General features: G+C 40.0%; 2 protein-coding genes across 5 annotated transcripts in view; both read right to left on the bottom strand.

Moving 5' to 3' along the window:
• LOC103147452 (T-cell leukemia homeobox protein 3) overlaps nt 1-1,496 on the bottom strand; it is a 4,680-nt gene extending 3,184 nt beyond the window's left edge. The window contains exon 1 of the mRNA XM_007565801.2: nt 789-1,496. Within this exon, the coding sequence (XP_007565863.1) occupies nt 789-1,215 (427 nt within the window). The 5' untranslated portion in view covers nt 1,216-1,496. The remainder of the gene's footprint in view (nt 1-788) is intronic.
• A 16,570-nt stretch (nt 1,497-18,066) lies between these two features.
• Nucleotides 18,067-23,675, bottom strand: part of hrh2a (histamine receptor H2a) — a 12,853-nt gene continuing 7,244 nt past the window's right edge. Inside the window, exons 2-6 of one of the 4 annotated variants that reach the window (XM_016678422.1) lie at nt 23,036-23,076; nt 21,242-22,716; nt 20,955-21,126; nt 20,569-20,718; nt 18,067-18,903 (exon numbers count right to left, since the gene is read on the bottom strand). In XM_016678422.1, coding sequence (XP_016533908.1) covers nt 20,700-20,718; nt 20,955-21,126; nt 21,242-22,247 — 1,197 coding nt within the window. In that variant the 5' untranslated portion in view covers nt 22,248-22,716; nt 23,036-23,076 and the 3' untranslated portion in view covers nt 18,067-18,903; nt 20,569-20,699. Of the gene's footprint in view, nt 18,904-20,568; nt 20,719-20,954; nt 21,127-21,241; nt 23,660-23,675 lie in introns of those variants that run through there. The other 3 variants (XM_016678424.1, XM_016678423.1, XM_007565800.2) reach the window with 3 other exon arrangements.

Raw genomic sequence — 23,675 nt, 5'->3', positions numbered from 1 at the left:
ACACACACTAGAGTTATAAACAATACATTTTAGAGAAAAATAATTAAATGAAACTACTTTGGCCTCTTCTAGATCATTCGCTATTTTTATAAGCTATTATTTATAATTACAACAACAATAATTCAGGACCATAATTCAGAACAATTGAAACATTAAACATTCCCTCTCTATATGCTATGTTGTTGACTTTTAAAAAAAAATTTATACGCTGAATTCAGCACATGGTAACTCTGGTTTTATGTAATACAGTGTTATTATCAGTATTAATACTGATAGTAGACATTTTTTCGATTTGCTTTGTGGAAAAGATGTTATTATTTTTATTCAAATCGATTTCTTGATATTCAATTATTCAATTTTGCTCTTTTCATCTGATGTGTAAAATCCTAGACTGAACCAACTATGAACCTGAATCAGAAGCACAGAGCAGTGTCTAAAGTAAGTTTGGACCTTTCCATTTTGCCACTTTTTGCATACATTTATTGAACATTCATTTGTATTAAATATCAGCGCTTTTGCTGCTCTATGAATATTTTTTGTTGAATTGAGCTGAGTCGTGTTGATGTTTAATGTTATGAATCATAATTTCTTCTTGTGGCTTTGGGTGCCCAATTCTTTAAACAAGTAAATGCATTTTTTTAACTGTTCATATAATGAACAAAGCCCTGCCTCTTTGGGTGGAAACAACCAGCTGCGTGTAGTTATATTGGTGAAGGAGCCGTTATTGCCGTTTTAAACGTGATCAAATATTAATGAGGGGATCCCATTAGGTCTGCCAGCTGGCCTACCTGATATTCTGTCCTTGGCGAACCTGTTTCCTATCCAAGGAAAGCACAGTCCTCCAAACCCGGGAACAGCGCTCTGGACAGGTGCCGGGGGTCCCGGGGCCGTTACAGGTCTGTGAGCGGGAACTCGTATCACACCCCGGCTGCCCAGGCTCCTGTTCTCTCCGTACGAACCCGAAGCATCCGCTGGAGGCATGATCCCAGAGAGGGAGATGGACAGCGCCGTGTATGAGGGCGCGTTGGCACCGCTCGGGTTTCCTAAGCTATAATAGGCGTCCCCGTTGCTTAAATCCGATCCACTCTGTCTGCCCGGCGTGCGCCCGCTCTCCGGCTCCGAACCGGCTCCCAGAATCTGGTCGATGCCGAAGCTGATGGGTTCGTGGTTGACTGGTTTTGGAGGAGGACTCGGCGCGCTTGGTGCTTGCTCCATCCCTCGCTCGGTCGCTGAAAGGATGGGGGGAACGTGTAGAAGGAGCTTTCAGAAAGGAATCACAATGTTGTCAAACTGTACCAAAATTCATCGTGAAAAGTCTCTCCATCGCTGGGCATGTCCAAGAAAAATTAAAAAAAAAAAAAAATCAGCGCGTACTCTCTAACAGGCCTCCTCTGGAGCACTGAGTCCTCTCTGCCGAAAGTTTGATGGGCGTTTGGAGAGATGTGACGCTCTGTCCTCCTCTCAGCGCGTCAAAGCGCTCCGTCTTGGAGCTCCGTCCTCCTCCATCCCTCTGCACCTTTCATTGGCTGGCACCGGAATGACTGATTGAATGTCAGCAGAGGGGAAGGCCCAGGCTTTGGCACAATAATCAAGATTTCCCATCACCACGAGTGTCAGAGTGTTTTATATGTATATATGGTAAGATATCGCATCTTTAGGCCTTGTGAGTGAGTCAGAGTTTCATTTAACGATCTTTAATAACATGAATACAGAAGAAGACGCGCGCTTTAACTAAACAAAAAAAAATAAAAATAAAAAATAAGACTAAAGAACTAAAATGAATGATTATTTCCGACAAATTACAAACTATTACCTCTGATATTGGTGTCCAAAACACTCATTTATAAGTTTTGTTGCCTTTAGACTGAACTGATCATAATGTGAGCTTTTCAAGCAAGACATACATTGAGCCTCATTTGTCCTCTTGCTTTTTCTGACACATCTTCAGACTCTATTATCTCACATATATACGTGAATAAGAATCTCCCAAGAAAACGGTCTCGTAGCTTTAAAGCTGTAAGATAGAGATCACTTGTGCAGAATGTTTCATGACAGACTTGAAATGAATAAAACACGTCAGATAAAAAAAAGGAGGAAAAAAAACGTTCCTCCTTAATGTCGTTTAAACTGTTGAATAAATGCAGGTTTTTAATTTCATCATGTTACAAGGCTAAACGTGTAGCCGGAAATGTTTTTGTCATGTTTTTTTTTTTTTTTTTTTTTTGAACAAAGGAACATCAGAAATGCGTTTTGATTGCAATCCAGTGCGCAATTACGCACCTTTATTCGATCACAAGACAAACCATTTCATTGGTCTTTGAAATAAAAAGGGTGCGTGTTGAGCACTGGCAGAAAACGAGCAGCACCCATTGAGCTTGGCAAACACTTCCTTTACGCGGCCTTATTTGTTCCCGTGATAGCCAGTACCACATTAAATGACCTGACAAGGGAAAGCCACGGGCTACTCCAGATAAAGTGTCCGGGCTCTGGAAGCTGCTAAGCGCTCAGATTCAATGTAACAGGCGCCCAAAGTGACCGGCTAATCTCATTTTCACTAACTTGTCTCATGGACAGACAAATGTGCATCGGCTTTGGATGCGGCAGGTGGCTTTTTAAGCGATCACATTACAGCACTTTAACAAACGGATGGCTCACATATTTGCATGTTCAGACTCTTAACTCTATTTTTAATATTTTAAGCAGAAGAAATCTATATTTTTTTATATTAACGCGGATCATCTTGTGTTTTTATTCCTTTTCTTGTCAAATATTTTTTTTACAACCAAAGGGGGAAAAAAAACCCATCTAATTGAGTGTATTTATAATTATTTTTTTAAAAAAATCCTCAAAATACTGACAAAGCGTATTGTCGTTCAGCTGCAATATGTGAGGCCATGTTCTTCAAATTCAAATGGGAATATAAATATACCTCACATCAGATATATACTTTTGAAAAAGTCACATCCTGCCTCTTACAATAAAGTGTTATAAAGCAATATGATGGGATAGGACAAGGCCCGAGGTGTTTGTTTGGCAATATGGACAGAGTCAGAGTGTTGGCTGCTTCACTCTGACCATATGTGAGCTCACCGGTGGCTTTTGATGGGGGAGAATTGGTCTGTTAAAGCTGTCATCGTTTTAGACAATTTTATGTTTCTCTCGACGACTCTTGCAGCTAAATCATGTAGCTTATTAAAACATATTCTAACATTCCTAGACAATGTATTAGGCATAATTGGTCATATGTTACGATCCCGACACTTGTTGAACAGTTGGTGCGCTGAATTTAGTTTGAGATAATAATAATAATAATAATAAAAGACGAGTAGCCGAACACCATCAACTTTACCAAAGGATCATGATGTAGCGAAATTAAGATTTCAGTGCTTTTATTTCGAAGAAAAGATACAAAACTTGAACTGTACCGATAAAAAGATTTTCAAGGTGTTACAACAAAATAATAATAATGATTTAAAAAAAAGTCCATAAACCACAAATCAAACAAAATCGACGTAGATTTTACAGACGTTCCCTGGGAAATTTCCATTGTTGTCACTGTACATTTATTGCTGGGTGAGTGTGTTTCACATCCATCTGAAGGTTATAAAGTATTCATAAAAACATTTTTAAAAATACGTATCCGTATAGAAACTGCAACATTTTGGGTTTATTATACTTGTATTAAAAAGAAAATACATGGAACAACAGCATGGAAACGCAGATCCTATAATGTAAACTGGGTTTACAGTTCTGACACTCTGAACAATTAGAAACCTGGTTTTGCTTTTGAAAAAGTAAATAAACATGCAAAGGAAGGCGATCACAATCAGTAGGTCGCCAGAGGCTGATGATCTACAGCTGGTGTTACTAAGAGGGAGGAAGCAAACCTAGAACCAAAGAGCAAAATACAACAGTTCAGATGGATAAAAATGTGTAAAAACAAGACAAAAAAATATTCTAAGAAAAAAAACAGGACTCCAAAGTGTGTTGTCCGTTAAGAATCTAATAATGTGTTACAATAAAAGTAAAAATCGACAATAAACACATTGGATTGATGTTAAGAAAAAATATTACAAACAAATCCACCATTCAAATTAGTCTGTATTTTTCACCCCGTGATGTCAGGTGAGCGTTTTTCATATCCAGCGATCAAAGGCATGAAAGTACATATTTTAAATCCAAACATATTCATTTTCGACGTGTGTGTTTATTTATTATTTTTATGTTTATTTATCTAGGGAAATTACCTTTAGGATGAATTTGCCTTCACCGAATACCTGCTTTTTCCAAACATGAAGAATTATTGTATTTTGTTAGTGACCACACACAAGGTGTCCCATTCACTGAAGAAGATTGGTGTTGGTAATCTGTTACAATCCAGGGATGTCGAAACGTCATATTTCACCTCACCATGAAGCTCCACAGCTCACGTCCTGACACCTCATATGGATTTATTAATAGTGAGGAGAGCGCCAGCCCAGAAAAGCCCCAAAAGTACATTCGGCGCTAAGCCAGTCTTAAGGTCATCTCGTTCAGACCAAAAATATTTAGTTTCTTAAAAGCTGCAGCCCGCATGAACAATTGCACAGACATCAATCCTCCTTTCTAGTTTTTTTTTCTTTCTTTCTTTCCAGAGGCAATATAAAAGCTGACACCCTGATTCCAAAAGTCCAAAAAAGAAGCGACAACAAAAGAGTGAAAGAGTGCGATTTGTTTGAGAAATTACCACTTGATCTGCATAATCGGGGGGTTTTGGGCTGCAGCTCGGTACCCGGGGGCTGCGTTTTTATTGCGCGTCTCCTCGCCGTTATCAATTTCAGCGGAGCGCCTGACTTTTTAAAAGGAGGGGACGAGGCCGGCTGCCTCTGAATAATGAATGACACGCTTTTATATTGTCGCTAAAGTGCCCGTGATGTTACAATATGAAAAGGCAGCGGTAAGTAATAGTGCATTTAAGGGGGATGTAGTGTATTATTATGATGTAAAAGAGAAGGAGGGAGAGGGAGACGAGCGGAGAGCGGCACCGGGAGAAAGACAGAGATTGTTTTATTACAATAAGAGGAGATGAGTTTGCCTCGCAGCGAAATGGGGACCAGTTAATGAAACTTTACCGCAGCTAACGATTTCCCCTCCCTCGCTCTAAAAACCCGCCCTTATGAAATATTTAAACTATTTAATATAGGTAGTATTAAGACACTTGCATCGGCCATATGACAGCATTTAAAAAGCTGTGAATTTTTTAAACTTGGGCAAACAAAAGCTTTACTGTCCAACTTCCCTTCGACTCGTCCAGCAAAAGTCGTACAAATCGGCTAAAAAGCGTGATAGGAAACAGTGATTTACTAATTTCTCCATCTTTTTCTCACGGAGACATAAGCTCCTCGCATTAACATAAGCCTGTCTTTAATGGGTGGGACGGACAACCCTCGGTGAAGGAGGGATAGTGTTTCATATTGACATGCTCAGTGGGATTGTTGGATGAGAAGAGAGCAATGGGATCCCCCATCAGGGACCGGACAGGACTATCATCATCATCATCATCATCATCAGTGGCGGTTCTTGCATGAATGCCACCCTGGACACCAACTCCCCCCGAAACACATGACCTCTCACTCAAACAGTATTTGAGGAAAAAATAAGTTGAGATATAATATTTTATGTAACTTTTAAGAAACTTTAAGAACAAATATATATACATATATATGTGTGTGTGTATGTGTAAGTGTGTGTGTGTGTGTGTGTATGTTATTTGCTAGTGAAATGCTTCCAAAGAATTACCTCAATGTGTTTCTCATGCCAGAAAGATACAGGAATAACTTTTTTTTTGTGGGTTTTATAGAAAAAGTGTTAGTTATAAAAAAATACAGAAATCTCATATAATGTCTTAAGATTTATTTCTGCATAGAACAGTTCAGTTTAGTACAATCATTATAAGTTTCCAAGATTAACAAATGTTATCCAGTGTACAGCTACATTTTACTTGGAAGTTGTGTCGTGACGGGGGATGGGTGCTCTTGCTTCCTCACTGACAAGTAAAGAAGCAAAAGAAAACCCACATTGTGTGCGATTTGACATATTTCCTTTTAAAATGGTGCCCTGAGTGGAGAGCCTTATCACCCATATCAAAGACCACAACAGTTCATCAAGTGTCTTTCCTCGGCTGCTACTAAAAGACTGGTGTGCTGCTCCGCACGCATGGACACAATTCATGTGACAGACAGTTAAAAAGCAGGGGGGAAAAAAACACCTAAAATGTCACTGTAAATGTCACTTCTTTCGCCTGGAAGATATTAAAGGATTTTAATTACCAGATATGAAGGTTACAGTCCCTAAAGAGTCTCTTTATTGGAGGAGATATATTTTATTCCTCTCTAAAGGACAGATGACAGCAAAAGTTTAGCGCTCAATATGTTGCAGCAGCTTATTGTAAAAACAGATTTATTTATTTTTTTTAAATTGTGGGGTCTTTGCACATATTCACATTCAAATATTCCCTGATGGGTATTTGTTTCACTTCACATCGCATTCTGGCTGCTCATGAGGAAGAATATGCTTCTTCTCTGCGTGAGAGCTCAGACCATGTTCATCTGTCTGATGGTTGAATGCATGGCTGCCTCTTCACGCTGGTTAAAAGTCATGGAGGGAGGGAGAAGAGGAAGACAGCAAAAAAAAAAAAAGGAAGTACAGGCAACCACACTGAGGTAAATTATAGGGATGGACGAAAGCAGAATCAGGATGGCTGAGTCTGGGATGTGAAGGAAAGAGTTAAAGCATTACTGATGATCATTTAGGGATGATGATAATTGAACACATGGTTTGAGTTTGGACACAAGGATTCCCCTCAGAGTTGTCTCTTCCTATTTGTGGGTGAGTTAACCTTTGTGTTATCAGGCTGTGAGTGCTAAGTAAAAGTTTCTCTGCTTTTAAGTCATCGATCCAACACGGAAAAGCATTCGCAGATATCCTGCTGACAAAATGACTGATGTAATCAATTAGTTTGTTATTGCTTTAATTGCATATGAGTGATTTATCTCTGAGAGAGGTGCTTTGGAGGCAGGGTTTGTGTTTAAGAGCAGCTGATTACTCCCGAATGCGCCAGTCGTGGAGCTAATGTGTTAATTCATTACTGCTTGTAGTCAGCTGCATTGTGTCAGAGCTGCAAGCCCCGTCTCCCCTCTGCTTGTGTCCTCCCCACTTCATAAAAGGCGATTATGCTGCATGTTGCCCATTCTCTGCTGCCTCTTGACCTCCTCACCCCTCCTGTTGCCTTGCCTGCAGGGTGCTCATGCAGGGGAAAGAGGGAGGGGGGAGGAGGAGCGGAGGACCAGCTGCTACCAGCTATGATGCTTTGGTGCCTGGCAGAGAAACCTACTCCAGTCTCCTGCTTTGCTGGGCCTTCTGGCCCCTAAGGGTTAGGTTTTTTTTTTTTTTCCTCTTTTTATTTTTTTGTTTGAGGAGGGGGGAGTCTCATGCCACCAGCTCCACCTGTCTTCCCCCAGGCACAGTGCGACCGATTAGGCACACAGATACACACAGTCACATGCTTTTCAAAAACCAGCTGACTTCAAATATGTCATTAACTGCGGTTTGATCCAGAGTCTTAATCTAAACTGTCACAAAAGCTGCACAAGTCAAGCAGAAATGCTTCAGTCAGACTTATGCACAGTGCCTTGCATCAGTTTTCATACTCCTAAAACAAATTTTTACATTTAGTAGACAAAATTTTTAACTACAGCTCATATTATTTTGAGGTGTAGCAGTGCTATGATATGATTGTGAACCAGAAGCAAAAGTAATTGTAATTTTTTTCAAATAAAGATGTAAAAATTTGGTTTGCATTCATATTCAGCGCCCGTTGTCTATGACAACCTTGAATAAACTTCAGAGTGAGCGATTGCCATCAAACATCACCTCAGTTGACCTACGTATAATTCAACTTCATTATAAATACAGCAGTTCTGTTAAGGCCTCTGAGTTTGTTTTTTTTTCTTCTTCTTGTTTTTAGAACTTAAAAACAAGAAGAAAATACAGACAGTTTCCAGGCACCGGTGCCTGGAAACTGTCTGTATTTTCTGATGTTTTGGGGAAATCAATATCTTGACTCAGCTGTGGCTTTGTCATGCCAGGCCACTAGATGGCGCTGTGACTTTAGCGTGTTGTGGAATGCGCACGAGCTTTTGACCCTTAGCTTCTATCTCAGTAACCCGTCTCCTTCTCCTATGGACGAAGTGCTCATTTAAGACTTATGTTTCTTATCAGAAATTGTGCTAAACTAAATAAGTTTAGTATCACAATATAGCACAATGCTAAAGAATGTTTCATTGTGTTTTTACCTGCATGTGGATGCGTAAAATAAACGCGGCAGCCGTGCGTGCTTCGCTTGTGCCTGCGGAGTTTTTCCACTGCGGGGGCGTTAAACAAAAAAATTAACTCTGAGACCTGATTTTTAAAAGTGCCGGTGTGAGAGACTCCGATCAGGGGAGACGTGTAAACGAGCAGCTGGATTGCAACAGAAATGCTACGCTTTAAATGAAGAGCATCTTGTGAACATCATTTGAAAATGGAAATGTACGGCACAGCTGAAAACCAAGCCAAAGATGTCCGCATAAACTGGTCAAGGAGAGCATCAAGCAGAGAATCAACCAACCTACTGCATCATGGTACCTCTGGAGGAGATGCAGAGATTCCAGCTAAGGTGGGACTATCTGTTGCTATTATATGTACAAAACCATAGATGATGGAAAACTATAGAGATTTGCATATATTCTGTGTTTGTTTTTAAACGATCAAGATCTCACTAGCATTCATACACTCGTGTATAGTTTTTAGTATTGTCTTGTATATTTGCATTGTTGCTGTAGGAATGCACAGTCAGTGTGGTCACATCATATCTACTTGCATGTGCTAGCAGGCTGGTACAAATAATGATTAATACAATAGAGAGTTTTAGAAGGTATGAATTTGTCCTAATTGTCTAAAAATACCATCCCCAAACATTGGTGGTGGAAGGATCATGCTATGGTACTATTCACTGTTTTGCTTCTACACAAATATGTACTGTTTTGTGTTGAACTGTGACATAAAATCCTAGAAAATACATTGAAGCTTGAGGTCATAATGTGACAAAACGTGAACTGTTTGGGGGATATGAACACTTTTGCAAGGTCGTGTATGTAAACTGATTTCCTGCGCACACTGCTCCCACACACAGGAATACTCGGAGGCGCTTTGCTGAGAGGCGTGAAAGAGCGAGAGCTAAGTGAGGCCACTCCAGAGTGCTATTCTCTATATTGATTTCCCATTATCAGACCCTTAGTCCCTGTGGAGTCATTAGTGCCGGGATCAAACAGACAGACAGAGAAGGAGACTAATACCAGTCACTTACAGCAGCACGGGGAGATCACCTTACCTCCCTCCGGGCTGGAAGGCCAGAGAGGAGCAGAGGATGAGAGGAAACGAGTAAGGGAGAGAGTGGGGGCTAGTGGACGGACGAGTGCAATGGGCCAACAGATGGAGACGGCAATGTGTAGAAGGAGAGGAAGAGGAAAGAGGTGGGGTTTTACAGAGGAACAGTCATGGACAAATGGTAGGCAGACTTTGATCACTTTATTTGGCGGAAATATCTTCTATCCGCTCTCGTTTTAGCCAAGCCACCTAAAACGGTTTGTAGTTGGCTGGCTCAAATCAAAAGTTTTCTATATCTTCAATCCCAGACTTGTAGACAGTGCAGCCAATATACCGGCTGAAGCTCCTTTCTGTCAATAATTTTACAGTAAAGATGCAATGATGAATGGTTTTCATGTAGCCAGCAGCTGTCCCCTCACCAGAGAGACGCTTAAAAAAAACAGAAGGAGCGAAAGACGAATATGAAATGTGAGATACTCATTTCGGTCCCTTCCGTCATAATTTCTGCGGATGTATTTATCCTCCAAGGACTTGATGGCAACAATGAATTTGTAGTTTGAATCAACACCATCAATCTTGTTCACTTCTGCCTGCCAGCGAGCTCTGAAAGCGCCGGTCCACACACCGAAACGCAGACTGACACACACATACACGCACGCACGCATATACACGCACACACACACACAGCTCAGACGGGGGGTGACCCTGGCCTGACCCCCCTGCTGACCCCCAATCTGTTCCCCAACCTCACACCATGAGAGACTGGGGCACACTGGGACAGAGCTCAAAGACGCACACGTACACAGTTTGGCATCCAGTGCAGTGTGTTGATCTGACGGATATCTCCTCAGACAGTGCAGCATGTGATCGTGCATGTGTCTAAGTGTGTGTAGCCTCTGCCCCCTCCTACTGGTGTTAATTGATTCTTGGTGTGCTTTGCTGATTGGTGTGAGGACCCCTAGAGGCGGGCCCAGTCTCCACCAGTGGCCCCCCTCCCCATTTGAGTAGCACCTTAGACTCACACACAAACTACACGGTACACACCACACAAACATACAATATGCTATATTTCTAAATATACATGCTGTTTGTCTACACAGTCCTCATGCACATGTGTTGATCATACCAGTAAGAAGTGGAAACACACACATACACACACCCATGTCTTTGAGGGGGTTTTCACACTCTGGTAAAGAGGAAGCTGGCTGGCATACACGAGCAGATTGTGGCTCAAAGGAGATGATCTGCATAGAGAAAATGGGCATCTTAGAGGTGATTCATGAACAGCAAAGGTGGATGAGCATAGGTGTGTGCGTGTGTGTGTGCGTGTGTGTGTGTGTAAGAGAGAGAGAGATAGAGAGAGAGAGGGCGAGCCAAAAAGACAGTAAGAGAGATGAATCTCTGGTTATTAATTTCCAGCCGCGGCCCCTGGGTGAGATGTTAATATAGGGCTGATTGTGACTAATTTCTTATTAATTGCCATCAGCGATTACACAGTGGCCAGTAATGTGGCTAATTTGTTGAAATGAATTTGGTTTTCTGAGGCATTTTAATTGCTGCAGGTGGGCAGCCTGCTCTGCTCGCTGTCACTTTTGTTTTTCAACAGGAAACTTTTGAAGGTATGCAGCTGCTGCTGTGTGAGTACCACATGATTTATACGGCATAGTTTTAGTATGCATTGTATTATTAGTCATACTGACTAAGCACAAGGAAATACACTCTTAGTTTTGTCTTCAAACTAAATGACATGAAACATAGAAAGATGCTTTAGTACAGTATTTTCTGAAATAAACATCCATCCATTGTCTTCTTACCTGAAATTGGGTTGCTGGGATAACAGATCTATGAGGGAAACCCAGATGTGTCTCTCCCCATCGACACCATCAATCTGGGGAACCTAAAGGCATTTCCAGGGCAAACAGGATTCCTAATCACACCAGTGGGCTCCAGGTCTTGCCTGAAGTCTCCCCCCAGAGGGACAAGCCTGGAAAACCTCCAAAGGGAGGCGCCTTGAAAGCTTCCTGATCCATCTCAGCTGACTTGTTTCAATCCGAAGAACCAGCGACTCTACTTCCAAGTCCCTTGAATGACGGCACTTCTCACCTTATCTCTAAGGCCGAGTCGAGCAGTCTGTTTAAGAAGCTAATTTCTTCTGCTTGTTCTTTTGATTGTGGTTCATGTCTTATGAGGGTCGGACTACTTGAACACTGGTAAATCGAGAGCGTTTGTTGGTGCCTTAGCTCTGTTTTTTAAGTTTGAGAAATCCTCTAATTTTCTGCTGCAGCTATTTGGGGGTATCTAAACACTTCCTCTCACAAAACGCCGTCTATAACCGCAAAGCTCCTTCTTGGAGCTGAATTCTCCAGCCGACCTTCAGCCTCACAGAGTGTGATTTCCACTCACTTCCACTAGACTAGTGGCAGCAGCAATTAGCAAACACCTGGAGGAACTGAGAGTCTTCTGAGCTCCTAAGAATATTTGTAAACAGCATAATGGAGTAGTATTGTTGTGATGACGTGCTGAAGGCAGAGTGTCAGAAATAGCAGGAGCTTCTTAAAGAGACAGAGGCCAGTTTCAAGGCGCCACATTTGGTTGAAGTAATGTTTGTTATACAACGTTTTTACAAAAGCTGAAGGTAACATAGCTAATTGATAGTGCTAGAAAATGTCACTATGTGCCTGAAAAATTCATAATGCTGCCCCTGTAAATAGAAATTGTTTTGTTTCATAGCTGAACGTTGTGGCTAACGGATGCCGAGCACTATCAAGGTTTTTATTCAACATGACAAAACATGTCGTACAGCTTATATTTTAATTATGGTGACGTTATTTATATGAATTCTCCAGTTAGCTTTTTACAGACCCTGGACACTGTTCATTGCAGACTATTGAGATTCATTACAGGATGTAAAATCCTTACCCAGTGTTGCACTTCATTCTCTCTGTGAACTGGCCTTACTGTCCACATTCAGACCTTTGGATTTTTATATTTTCAGTGATAAATCAGCTATGGCCTTCTATCACTGTTTCTAATTTCCTACATTACACATAAACAGAGTAACAGTGGTCTCTGCTCACACACTTTTATTGCATTTCTTCAGAACATACAGAACTTGGGGAAAAAGACATTTTCTTATAATGCTCCTTCTACTTTGGACAAACAAGAAGACCTGAAACTGAGCAGCTTTCTTTAACCTAAGAGTTTTAAACATGTAATGGGATGGCTGCTTCTGTTCTTAATGCGTTATTAATGCTGAATTATGTTTTATTTTCAGTTTTAATAATTTATTATATGTATGGTAATAACGATGTTATGTTTTAAGATGTTGTAGGTGTGCATACAAATATTTAAAACGTATCGCTCTTGGAGACCTTACTTCCTAAAAAGATAAATTTTATTTAGAAAAAAAAATCTTAATCCATAAATAAAGTTGAAATAAGTAAGATTACAGAACTAAATGTCAAAAATATGGAATCATGAACCAATAAGCAATACAAATAGCATTTCAGCATTTTAGATAGGAGCCACTCATTAAAGAATAAATTTTTATCAACACTCTAGTTTTCTCTTATTCTGTATTGTCACATTGTTGCATTGACCTTACGTAAACATTAGTGTCCACACACAGTAAGACAATTGACTGAACAGCCTTTTAAAAGTAAGTAAATCATAGATATTTTGTGAGAAATTGTAAATAACAGGAGTATTCAGTTTACATGGTCAGGGAGGACATCAGATTTTCAGCTTCAGTTGAAAAAAATAATTTGAGATAATCAAGAACATTCAGAAAGTTTGCTGCTTCAAGTTCAACTATAATTACAGTTGAGACAGAGATGTAGTCAAATGAAGCGAGACCAAGTTGTCTGACTACAAATAGCAGAATTATATATGAGAGACAAAAATATAGGCACTTAATCCCACGAAACCTGGAAGCGTCCTTTTGGACTCCTTTAGTATGGAAATTTACAAAGCTAACAAATACTCCGGTGAAAATTTAAATAATTTGTTTTGTAACTTCAAACTCAATTTCAGAAATAATCATCAAGCCGTATTCAGATATTTGGTAAGTGAGGTGTATTTTATCTCGTACACCTTCGATGAAAGGTAATGCCTCTGAACAAAATTTGTTGCTTCTTTTTAAACCATTTATTTTCAGTCCTTCTGGTTCGGAAACAAGACCAGTGCAGATAGATAACTAGAAAAACCAGTGCCGCGCTCTGAGATTAATGTGCACGATGACTGAATGTAAACTTTCTTGTCTGTGCATGTGCAATCGTTTCTCCTTTTCTATTTGATGACATACATGCAAACAAATCCTCGCAGCATCATTGTAAATGACCCTGATATCTTATTCATCAGGTTTATTCGTCCTCCTCCTGCCGTATTTCTTCACACGTTCACAATCATTACTGCTGGGATCGGAGGTGGGGGGTGGAGGGGGGGGGGGGCATTTAAGTTGTTGTCTTTGTTTGTTGAATGTTTATAGCTTCCGTTAGCACAGTCTCAACGACCACTGAGGAACCAGTAGATACAAAATCCAAATCCTCCCATAAAAGAGGAGATGCCCTCTGGGCAGCCATAGCTCATAGTTGGCCTGATTTAGTGGCAGCCAGGAATCCAGGCTTGAATAAAGACAGAGAGAGCGAGGGCAGAGTGGGAGAGATAGAGGAAAAGATAGCTCCCTGCGTGATAAATAGCCCCGGCTCCCTCTATTGCATTAGCCGTCCAGGCCGATAGATTGCGAGCCCAATAGACCCAGACGTATGCGATTGGTTTCTCATATAAAAGTTGCATATTAAATTCCTCCACAGGACTGTGCCCCCCAAGCATGAAGGAGGGATGGGAGAGATGGGAGTTAAAAAAGCAGAAAGTGGAGAAAGAAATGGAAGAGCAAGAAAAAGGCTTTTTATGAGAGATGAAGCGAAGGCAGACTTGGGGAAGCCTGAGAAAAAGGGGGAAAGCTAATGGCAGCAGGAAAGTAGTTTGATGGTGGAAAAGACAAATGGTGATGTCATGTATTTAATAAGTCCGTGGATATTGGGCGATGAGTGCGACCGTACGTCCATTTAATCAGTATTGCCTCCGAATGAAGATTTCTCTCCTGTTTTGTACACGCCCTCTCTTCCCTCCGTTCTCAGCCTTCCTCCACATGCTAACGACCCCTCTAATTGTTTCCAAGCTCATTAAGATGCTGCTGTTTTAATAGTAATTAATCCGTCATTTGCCAACATGCAAACACAGGCCACTGAGGTTTGTTCATTGCTGTTTCAATACACTGATAATGCAGTGGATGATTCAAAGCAGATAATATCCTGCTAATTTAGCTCATCACTGTTAATTGGTTGTTAAGTGCCTTTAATTACCAGGCAGGCTTTGGGATTTGGGTGTGCAGAAAGAGAGCGTTCGCCGTGATTGTCCCTGCCCGTCTAATGAATCTTGAGTGAACTTTGGAAAGTGAAACAAATGACCGAAGAGGAGACACACTCTGACCCTGTTTTCTCTTTCATATAGGCTGATTTCTCTCCTCTTTCCTTCTCCTTTGTCCTCCTGTCCCTTCCTCCATCTCCTTCTCTCTCTCTCTCCATCTCTTCCTCCAGATATTATTAACTCATTAAGTTTTTTTCATTATTTTTAATAAAAGATGAGTTATGGCTTTAGCCTCACTGTGGCAGCACACCACACCCCTCCTCTCTCCCTTTCCTCTTCAACCATTTACTCCCTTCCCTCTCTGCTCCTCCTCATCCTTCCCCCCCCACACCACCTCCAAGTCCCTCCACGTTTGTGCCTCGTCTCTCGGCCATGTTGCACGCTGTCTCTCTGATGCGTTTGACCCCTGAACTGCGGCTTCTGACCTCGACGCCGCCTCTTCCAACCTTTCGTCCATCTCCTTCACTTTCGCCACAGCTACACCCGTCTATCAATCATCTCTCTTTCTCATAGTGCTGAGCAGTCTTTAGATGGCATTCATAAGATTTATGATTCATGATCCGCTCTGTTTGTGTGCATGTGTGTGTGTGTGTGTGTGTGTGTGTGTGTGAGAGAGAGAGCGTGTGTGTTTGAAGAGAGAGACAGTGGAAAGAAAAGGGTATAAAGCGAAAGACAGACTATAGAGATAGAAAAAAAGTGTCTTGTCGATGACACAGAATAATGACAATATCCATGATTGATAGCCTATCTGGAGCAAGTCGGGTGTGTGGGTGCTTTTTGTGCCTTTGTATGCATGCGTACGCTGCTGTGTTTGCTCTACATTCATTGGATGTTAAAGAAGCGGTGATGAATGGTTTTCATGGGGTTTGAGATGCCAGTGGTCACAGGAAAAGGGTGTCAAGTGACCAGGACTGTCAAGGGACAGGGTATTATTTTTCTTGCAAAAGAAGGAGAAGAAGAAACCTGAATCAATTTGTGGCAAATAAGAGCAGTTAACCAGCGTCCACTTGTCTTGTCCTCCATACTACCGGCAAAATTGGATTAAAAAATCTTTTTAAAGGCTCTTATTACATTTGGGTTTGGGTGTTTTGCTGCTAATAAATACTCACACTCCTCGCATCAATGGAAAGAATTGTGTACAGTAATCGTTCTTCCTTACTCCTCCGAGCATTATTTTGGTGTGAGCATTTAAGGAGAAAATCTACAGTTACTGTGCAAGCATAAGCTGCAAAAGAGGTTCCTGCAGGCTCTGCACCAGAACCAAGTAAAACAGTTTTATTTTTCTTATATAATTTTCAGTTTTAGACTAGAACAAACGAATGTATGTGACATCAATACATATATATTTGTACCCAAATAAAGCCAGGTATGATATGAGACCAAGACTCTTTAAAACATGAAAACATCCTGCCTGCATGTTTTTCTAACATATTTGAACATTTAATATTAGAAAAAAAAACAACAAAAAGCTAAATGAAATACCTTTTTGCAAATTTCTGTAACAGGCTATAAAAATTACAAAATTTTTATAGTATTTTGTAATTGAGATGAATAACTCAGGACATCCTCACATTTATTCTCTATTATAAAAGCTGAAGTTACACTCAAACAGATACTGATGTGCATGGTCAGAACATTGCCAATCAGCATTTTTGAAGGGGATTTGATATTTAAATAGTTTTAATATTTAGACTTTTAGTTTGAGAGTGAACACGACAGTGAGATGTAAGGAGATTATCCAAGTCGACAGTGAGTGAAGGACATTTTAAATAACCCAGCCAAGTGATTCAACCAGGTTCATTGTCAAAAGCAGACTGCAGGATGCAGCAAGAAGCCCTGAAAACCTTACATTTCATCGTAGCACATAACGGCAGACTCTTGCAATGACCAATATGAAAGCGCAATCAGAAAGAACCTGCTCAGGTTTAATTTTCCTTGGAGGTGTGCAAGAAGGAAATATTTGCTCTTGATGGAAAAACATGACGTTTTGCCAGGTAGAATGTAAATCAAGTACAGGACTTCTGGAATGATGTTCTTTACCACATACAAGTCTAAAACAGAATACTTTGCCCACTGGAACAGTTGGTATTTGGCAGATTTAAACTGAATGGATTATAATATATCCTAAAATATCATTGAAAAACAACTTTTATCAACTTTGAAGAAGAGCTTTTTACTATTTAAAAAAATAGTTAATTTAACTTAGGTTGTTTATATTGCAATAAGAAGTTTTAAAGATAAAACACCGTAGTTACACTACATGCTTAAAGAAATCAGTTTTTCAACCTCTCTTCAATCTCTACAGAGATTGATCAAAGTTGATCAAAAGTTGATCAATCTCTGTTGTTATTTCAACTCCTCATTATAAAGTTAATCTACATTTATCAGTGTATGTGATTTCAAAAAGCAACAAATTATGTGTGTGTTTGCAAGAAGGAAGTCTGTTGCCATGTTTCTGGATTTAGCAAAGATAATATTATAAACATAGCATGCTCAATGGTTATGCCCAGGTAATTTGGAAAGACTCCTGCTTTGGCAGTAATGGAATATGTTCCAAGTGTTGACTTGCATGAAGTTGCACTGTCACTTTAATTGAACTAATGTTAAATTAGTGACCTTTGTCTCACAGGATGCAAGTAAAGTCTGTCTCGTCAGCCATCAACAGACCACATCAGGATTAGTAGTGGATGTTTCAAAACGGGCTCCAATCAAATCTACACCCATTCTTTAATTGCAAAGAAAATACAGGGCATTAAAAAGTCGCACCATCAGGCTCTTGAACAGTTTTTACAGGTTTTTCACAAGGGCCATCACTGAACTGAACGATGCTAGGATGTCACACAAAAAGTGACGTTTATCCAGTTTATGTTTATCTGTTTACAAGTCTGCTGGAACTCCAACTCTGAGAGTGATCCTGTTTTATTTTATGTTTCATTTATTTTTATGTTTACGGAATATGTTTTAGTATGGCAATCTGGAAGTGACATTCATTTCGTGTTTGCAGTTATCTTTATGTTCACACAATATCTTGGCACCTTACATATTGGCTGTGTGTGTGACAGAGTTGTGTGTGTGTGCATGTGACATTTATTTTAGGTTATTTTACCTCTCCTTTTGAGAGCTGTTTTTACACTGGTGCAATTAAAAAAATATATATATAAACAATAATTAAAGGAATCTTGTGTCCTGAATCTAGAAGGAAAAAAAAAATCTGCATTATTAAAAAAGGTTTTTCATCTTAAATGCCAAATTTGAGTGTTTTTTTAAAAGATTAGTTTCTTGAAATGTGCTTACATAGAACTAATAATTTAAAATACATGATCTTTTACAGTATATGTTATTGTATGCCTCCAAAGAGTTCCTCAAAGGAAATAACTAACTGCTTGTGTGACATTTTCGAGTAACATTTTCAGATAATATGCTGTTTCTGTGTCACTCAAGTTCTAAACAAATACATTATGCTCAACAACCTTCATTTCCACCAAACAGAGTATTTCAGGAATTTCCTCTTCTTCGTTGCTCCTTATATATATTTTCATTACTTGTTATTTTATAGGAACAAGGCGTGTATTGATTTCATTCACCGGTAGTGTTTATATTTCAATTCAATAGATACATTTGTCAGCTTTGCACAACACTAGGAACAAGAATGTGTGAGTGTTGGTTATAATTTCACAAAATGAACACATTACACACATTGTATGCTACACATTTAAATCAGGGGCCGATTTACTGAAAGTCTCTTCACCCTTTTTTGTCTCTTATTGGCTGGTTTTCATAGAACATGCAATTCTTGATAAATTTCTCTTTCCAAAAAGCTCTTTCCAAGTTCGAGATGCGGTGCGTCATGTTTCCACTGGAGTGCACTCTGGAGTCAGGATGAAAAATGTCCACGAGTTAATGAATGTGGCGATCCACGAGCTAATTGGCTGGTGCCATTTATTCCTGCAAAGCTTCAATACTTTCTGTTTGCCTTCCCACTGTGAGAACACATTGATTCTTACTGATGAGGTCTGGAGTCTTGAGATCTTGGGTTTTCTTGTCTTTTCTCAAAATTAGTGGTGTTGAATCCTAAAGGAAAAACAAAAAAGACAATAAAAAAGTTTCTCTATTCATAGTACTGTGTCACAAAAAAGAAGCTATCTTTTAAACAACCTAATTTCTCTGTGAACCATGTATTTCCAGTGAGTCATGGCACTGCTCAAAACATTCAGGATGTATTTGATTTATATATAAATCTAGGTTCAAATATAACAGTTGAAAGAAGCATATTGTGTGATAAACTGTGCTAATGCTGAAATGGTCCTCTATGTAGTTTAGTGGAGGAGTCAGTGTCCATAATAAACCATTTGAATTAGTATTAAAGCTACATGGGCTGTTACAAAGTATATATAATTTATTTTTTACGTAAAGCCTCAACATCAAATGCGACTCTAAAGTCCCATTTGACTTGAACACAGCCATTGCTTCAGAGCAAAAAATAAGTCAAGGCTACTGTCTTCACATAGCTATATCTGATGCCTTGATATAGCATCAAGGCATTCTCGAATTGAAACTTTCGAGAACCTCCTGCCCTTTTTCCTGCTGGTGCAGTTTACAAAAAGGGGCGCTGGCAATTCTTTGCAGAAAACAAGGTGAGCCCTTGCAGTACTTTGCAAAATTATATTCCCTGAACATTTTATGTGATAGAGCAACTCAAAGTAATGCACACTTCCAAACGTAAAAGGCACAACTTTCAGTTACTCTGCTTTACATTTTTTATTCAGACTAGAAAAGTCAATACTTTGTAAAATCTCTTTTCACTGTGAGGAACTGGATGTGTAAAACCACCTTCTGAATTATTGATATGCTGTGGTGCTTTGAACTGGTGAGGAAAAGAAGTAAATCAAAAACCAGAGTTCTCAATTTAAAGGCCTATCTTCATTCATTCATTCATTCATTCATTCATTCATTCATTCATTCATTCATTCCTACCCTCACCTAGGGTCCTGAGATGTGGATCGGGATCCACATCTCAGGACCATGATGATCAAAAGTACCATGATGTTCAAGTACTTGAACACTGAAATTAACTCCTCACTATTAGGTGAGGAACTGGCAGGACGAGAACTGGTTCTGTTAAACGTTTGGACATCTGTTCAGGATGACTCTCTTTAAAAACATGGCCTATTAAGACGATACTCTTGGGCTAATCCAAAATGTACTGGAGAGACAATATATCCATTCTGCGTTGGGAATGATTTGGGGTCACACAGAATAAGATGGAGAATGTCACTAAGAGAAGGGATGTCTGGATTTTCCTACTGGGCCTTTAAAACCAGTCATCCCATATCAGATAAGTGGTAGAGAATGGAGGGAATGTGTAAACTATTTTATTTCCTCTTTACAATTGCCAACTGTGTGTGTTAATCTGTCACATACAATTCCAGTTAAAAGCTTTTGTTGTAGTGTGACAAAACAGAATGATGATCAATAGTTATAGAAACCAATTTTTGGTTTTCTTTTTTGCTTTCTCCAAACTTTTCACAACATCTTTGCAGGGGACATAAAAACAAGCAGTGAAACTGGATAACAAGTGCTGAAAGCAAATTTTCTTGGCCTAATAAGCATATTGCCATATGGCCCACTGCACTGTGGATGACACAGCAAGGATCTGTGTCACAGTTCATTTGTTCTGGGCAAGATATGGCCTGTGGGGGCTATAGTGCTGTCAGTATGTGCCGTATATCTACTTACATGTGGCATTATGGTTGGTTCTGCTGTGGCACTGAATATGTGGGGGGTTGTAGCATCTCCGTCCATCTTCGTCTGTCTGTCTTGCTTTTTCCTCAGGCTGGCTGATACTGGATCAGAGGTGTGCAATAGGCTCAGCACAGCACTGGCTCACTGAATATAAAGGGATGACACATTCACATTCACATAGAAAGCTAAATTAACTTTGTGTTTTACAGAATGGTAGAATATCTCATAAAATAGAGCCAATCTTATTGTTTCAGTATGACTCTCCAAATGAGGGCCTCTTTAATGCATGACAGATGCATCATCATAAGATGTCAATCATAAACTAAGAGCTGAAGTTTAATGTAAATACACAAAGTTCCAAAAGCCAAAAAACAAGTTACCCCTGATTGCCACTGACATCTGTGGTAGCTGTGCCATTTGTAGACTGAGTGGTTGGAGCAGCTCCTCTGCTGCTCACGTCCTGAAGCATGACATTTTGAGATGTTATTGCTTCTGTACAGGAGGCAGAGGTGTGGCCACACAGCAGTGTCACCTCGGTGAGCTGCTTTCGGGCTAAGAATTGAAAGAGGAAAGGCAAAATAATTGTAGGAGAAAAACATGCTAAAACAAACACCGGATAATTTGACCGAAGATTATGCTATTAGCCACTTCGAAGCAGCTGCATCACCTGCTGTAAAAGTGGGAGAAGATTGCTGACTTCTCCAGCCATTGTATGTAGGGAAACGGCATCTCAGTAGATGAGCATAAGCTGACCTGAAGTCTCTGTTTAGGGCTCCGTAGATGACAGGGTTGAGGGCTGAGTTGGCATACCCCAACCACAATACAATAGGGAATTCTGGTACTATGCCAGGGTCTGGATGCTCCTTGAGACCTAGCACTGTGAATAATATGAAATAAGGCAACCAACAGACAACAAAAGCTCCAATCACAGCTGCCAATGTCAGTGTGGCTTTGTGGTCTCTTAGTGCCACAGCTGTCACACCAGAAACCAGGGTAGTACTTGTGGAGGGGCTGTTCCTGCAGTTATAGCTGGTGATGCAAATGGGTCGGGCACTGATAATTCGCTTGGCCTGTGCCCGAGCAATGCGAAGAATTTGAAGATAGGTCCAGCACATAGCCAACAGAGGCAGATAGAAGGTGAGAAGAGAGTCTGTAAGTACATAAGGCCTGTTCAGCTCGAAACGACATCTCCTCTCAGAAGCCCAGGGCCCGTGATTCTGCACCGTGCCATTAACAGTGTTCCATCCCATTTGAATTGGCAAGAACGACACAGCCACTGACACTGTCCAGACACTCACCAAGGCTACAGCAACTCTCCATGGCAACACCAGAGAGGTGTATCTCAGAGGCATGGTCACTGCCAGGTACCGGTCCACACTAATGGCGAGCAGCGTTAGGATAGAAGCCGTGCACAGCATGACATCCATGGAGATGTAGAAGTTGCAGAAAACTGGGCCGAACGGCCACTCATCACTGAGCTGGAGGAGGGCGGAGAACGGGAGGACCAAGAGGCCGAGCAGGAGGTCTGTCACAGCCAGTGACACAATGAAGCAGTTAGTGAGGCAGCGGAGGCGTCGTGAGGCGCAGACAGCTAGACACACCAGCACATTACCACCCACAGTCAGGAGGATGAGGAGGGACAGGATGACACCCAGCATCACTTTTGACAACATTATTACTGGTGCGTCACTGGAGACAACGTAAAGTCTCTGCTGTTGAAGCTGATTGTGAACCACAGTTTTATGCTGTGTCTTTTACTTCAATGGAAAATTCTCACTTTTTAGGAAGTACAGGGACACATGCTAGAAGCTTCAACTTGACAATGTAATTTTAAAATCTTTTGTTGATGCTTAGATCGTTTTAAAAAATCTGTCAAGCATGCTGTCCTTTCAGCTTTGGCTGTCCACATACACATTTATTTTCCTGAAAAAACAAGCAAAACAAAAAAAAAAAACACCTAAAGGTTCTGATTCTAATGTGTGATATCCTCTTTTTGTCCAAACATTTTCATCTCAGAGTAAAGCCGGGTAGTCAGCTTTCCCTTCTGGACAAATACTGTGACTTAGAGGTGAAACCTTTTTCCATCTGTTTGCTAGTTGTCAGCGTTCCCTTCAATGCCATTTTCTGTAGCTGTAGTGACACCTAGTGGACAAAGATGATAAGTACAGTTAGCAAGAGAGGTTTTTTGAATCGTGTTCCATTATCAAATGCAAATTACATGGTAATTTTTTCCCACTGAGTTGTATAATTTTCTGGATTTACAAAAAGCCTATCAAATATGAATTTATAATAATCTGTGAAGAATGTTATACATCTGCACTAAAATTACTTTGAAAATATAAAAACTCAACAAAAGTAATGCATTTATAGAAGGTAACATAATGTTTGACATTCAAAAGAAAAATCAGCTTTACACCAATCAGTGAGCCAAGTGGTCTGCAGGAGGTAGATACTCCATTACCTCTAATGAGAAAGCTTGGCAGATCAAATATGAAGGGCTTACTAGAGGATAAAAGAAAAAAAAAAAGAAAAACAAATCAGACACTACAATCAACATGAAGAAAGAACATTCTCAATATCCAGAGAAGGCATAGATTGTCACATACTAGAAGTATTGATAAAATTCTATTAAGAATAATCAGAATGGCTCTTAAATAAGAAAAAAAAAATACAGGATTGTCAGAAAAAACATGTGGAGGCAGCATAATAATCATTGAGCGCTATGCATCCAAGCATTCAGTGACGCTGGGTCGGCAAAGTGGTTATTGAGAATTTGATTAAATATGAGAATTTAGATGAAGTGGGGAGTGTATATGGACATGCTGCTGAGAAGAAACGGAATTGAACCTTAGATTATATCTACCTTGCTCATGACAAGACAAAAGACACACACTTTTATTTAAGGATGTGGTTTCTCAATAATCTGGTACCACAACCTAAAAAAGATTGGGACTGTTGAATTGTCTGCCTTTACACAAACATATGATCATAGTCATCACTAAATGTTTGGATTGTTTTACTTATGTTTTTTTTTTATACCATTTGGTACAGAAAATATGTTAAGACATCCACTCAGATATGCTTCTCTTTTCTCTAAGGCT

The sequence above is a fragment of the Poecilia formosa genome, unplaced genomic scaffold (assembly GCF_000485575.1).
Source record: "Poecilia formosa unplaced genomic scaffold, Poecilia_formosa-5.1.2 Scaffold183, whole genome shotgun sequence".
NCBI lineage: Eukaryota > Metazoa > Chordata > Actinopteri > Cyprinodontiformes > Poeciliidae > Poecilia > Poecilia formosa.
The sequence above is the reverse complement of the archived record's forward strand: the minus strand, read 5'-3'. Positions and strand labels throughout refer to the sequence as shown.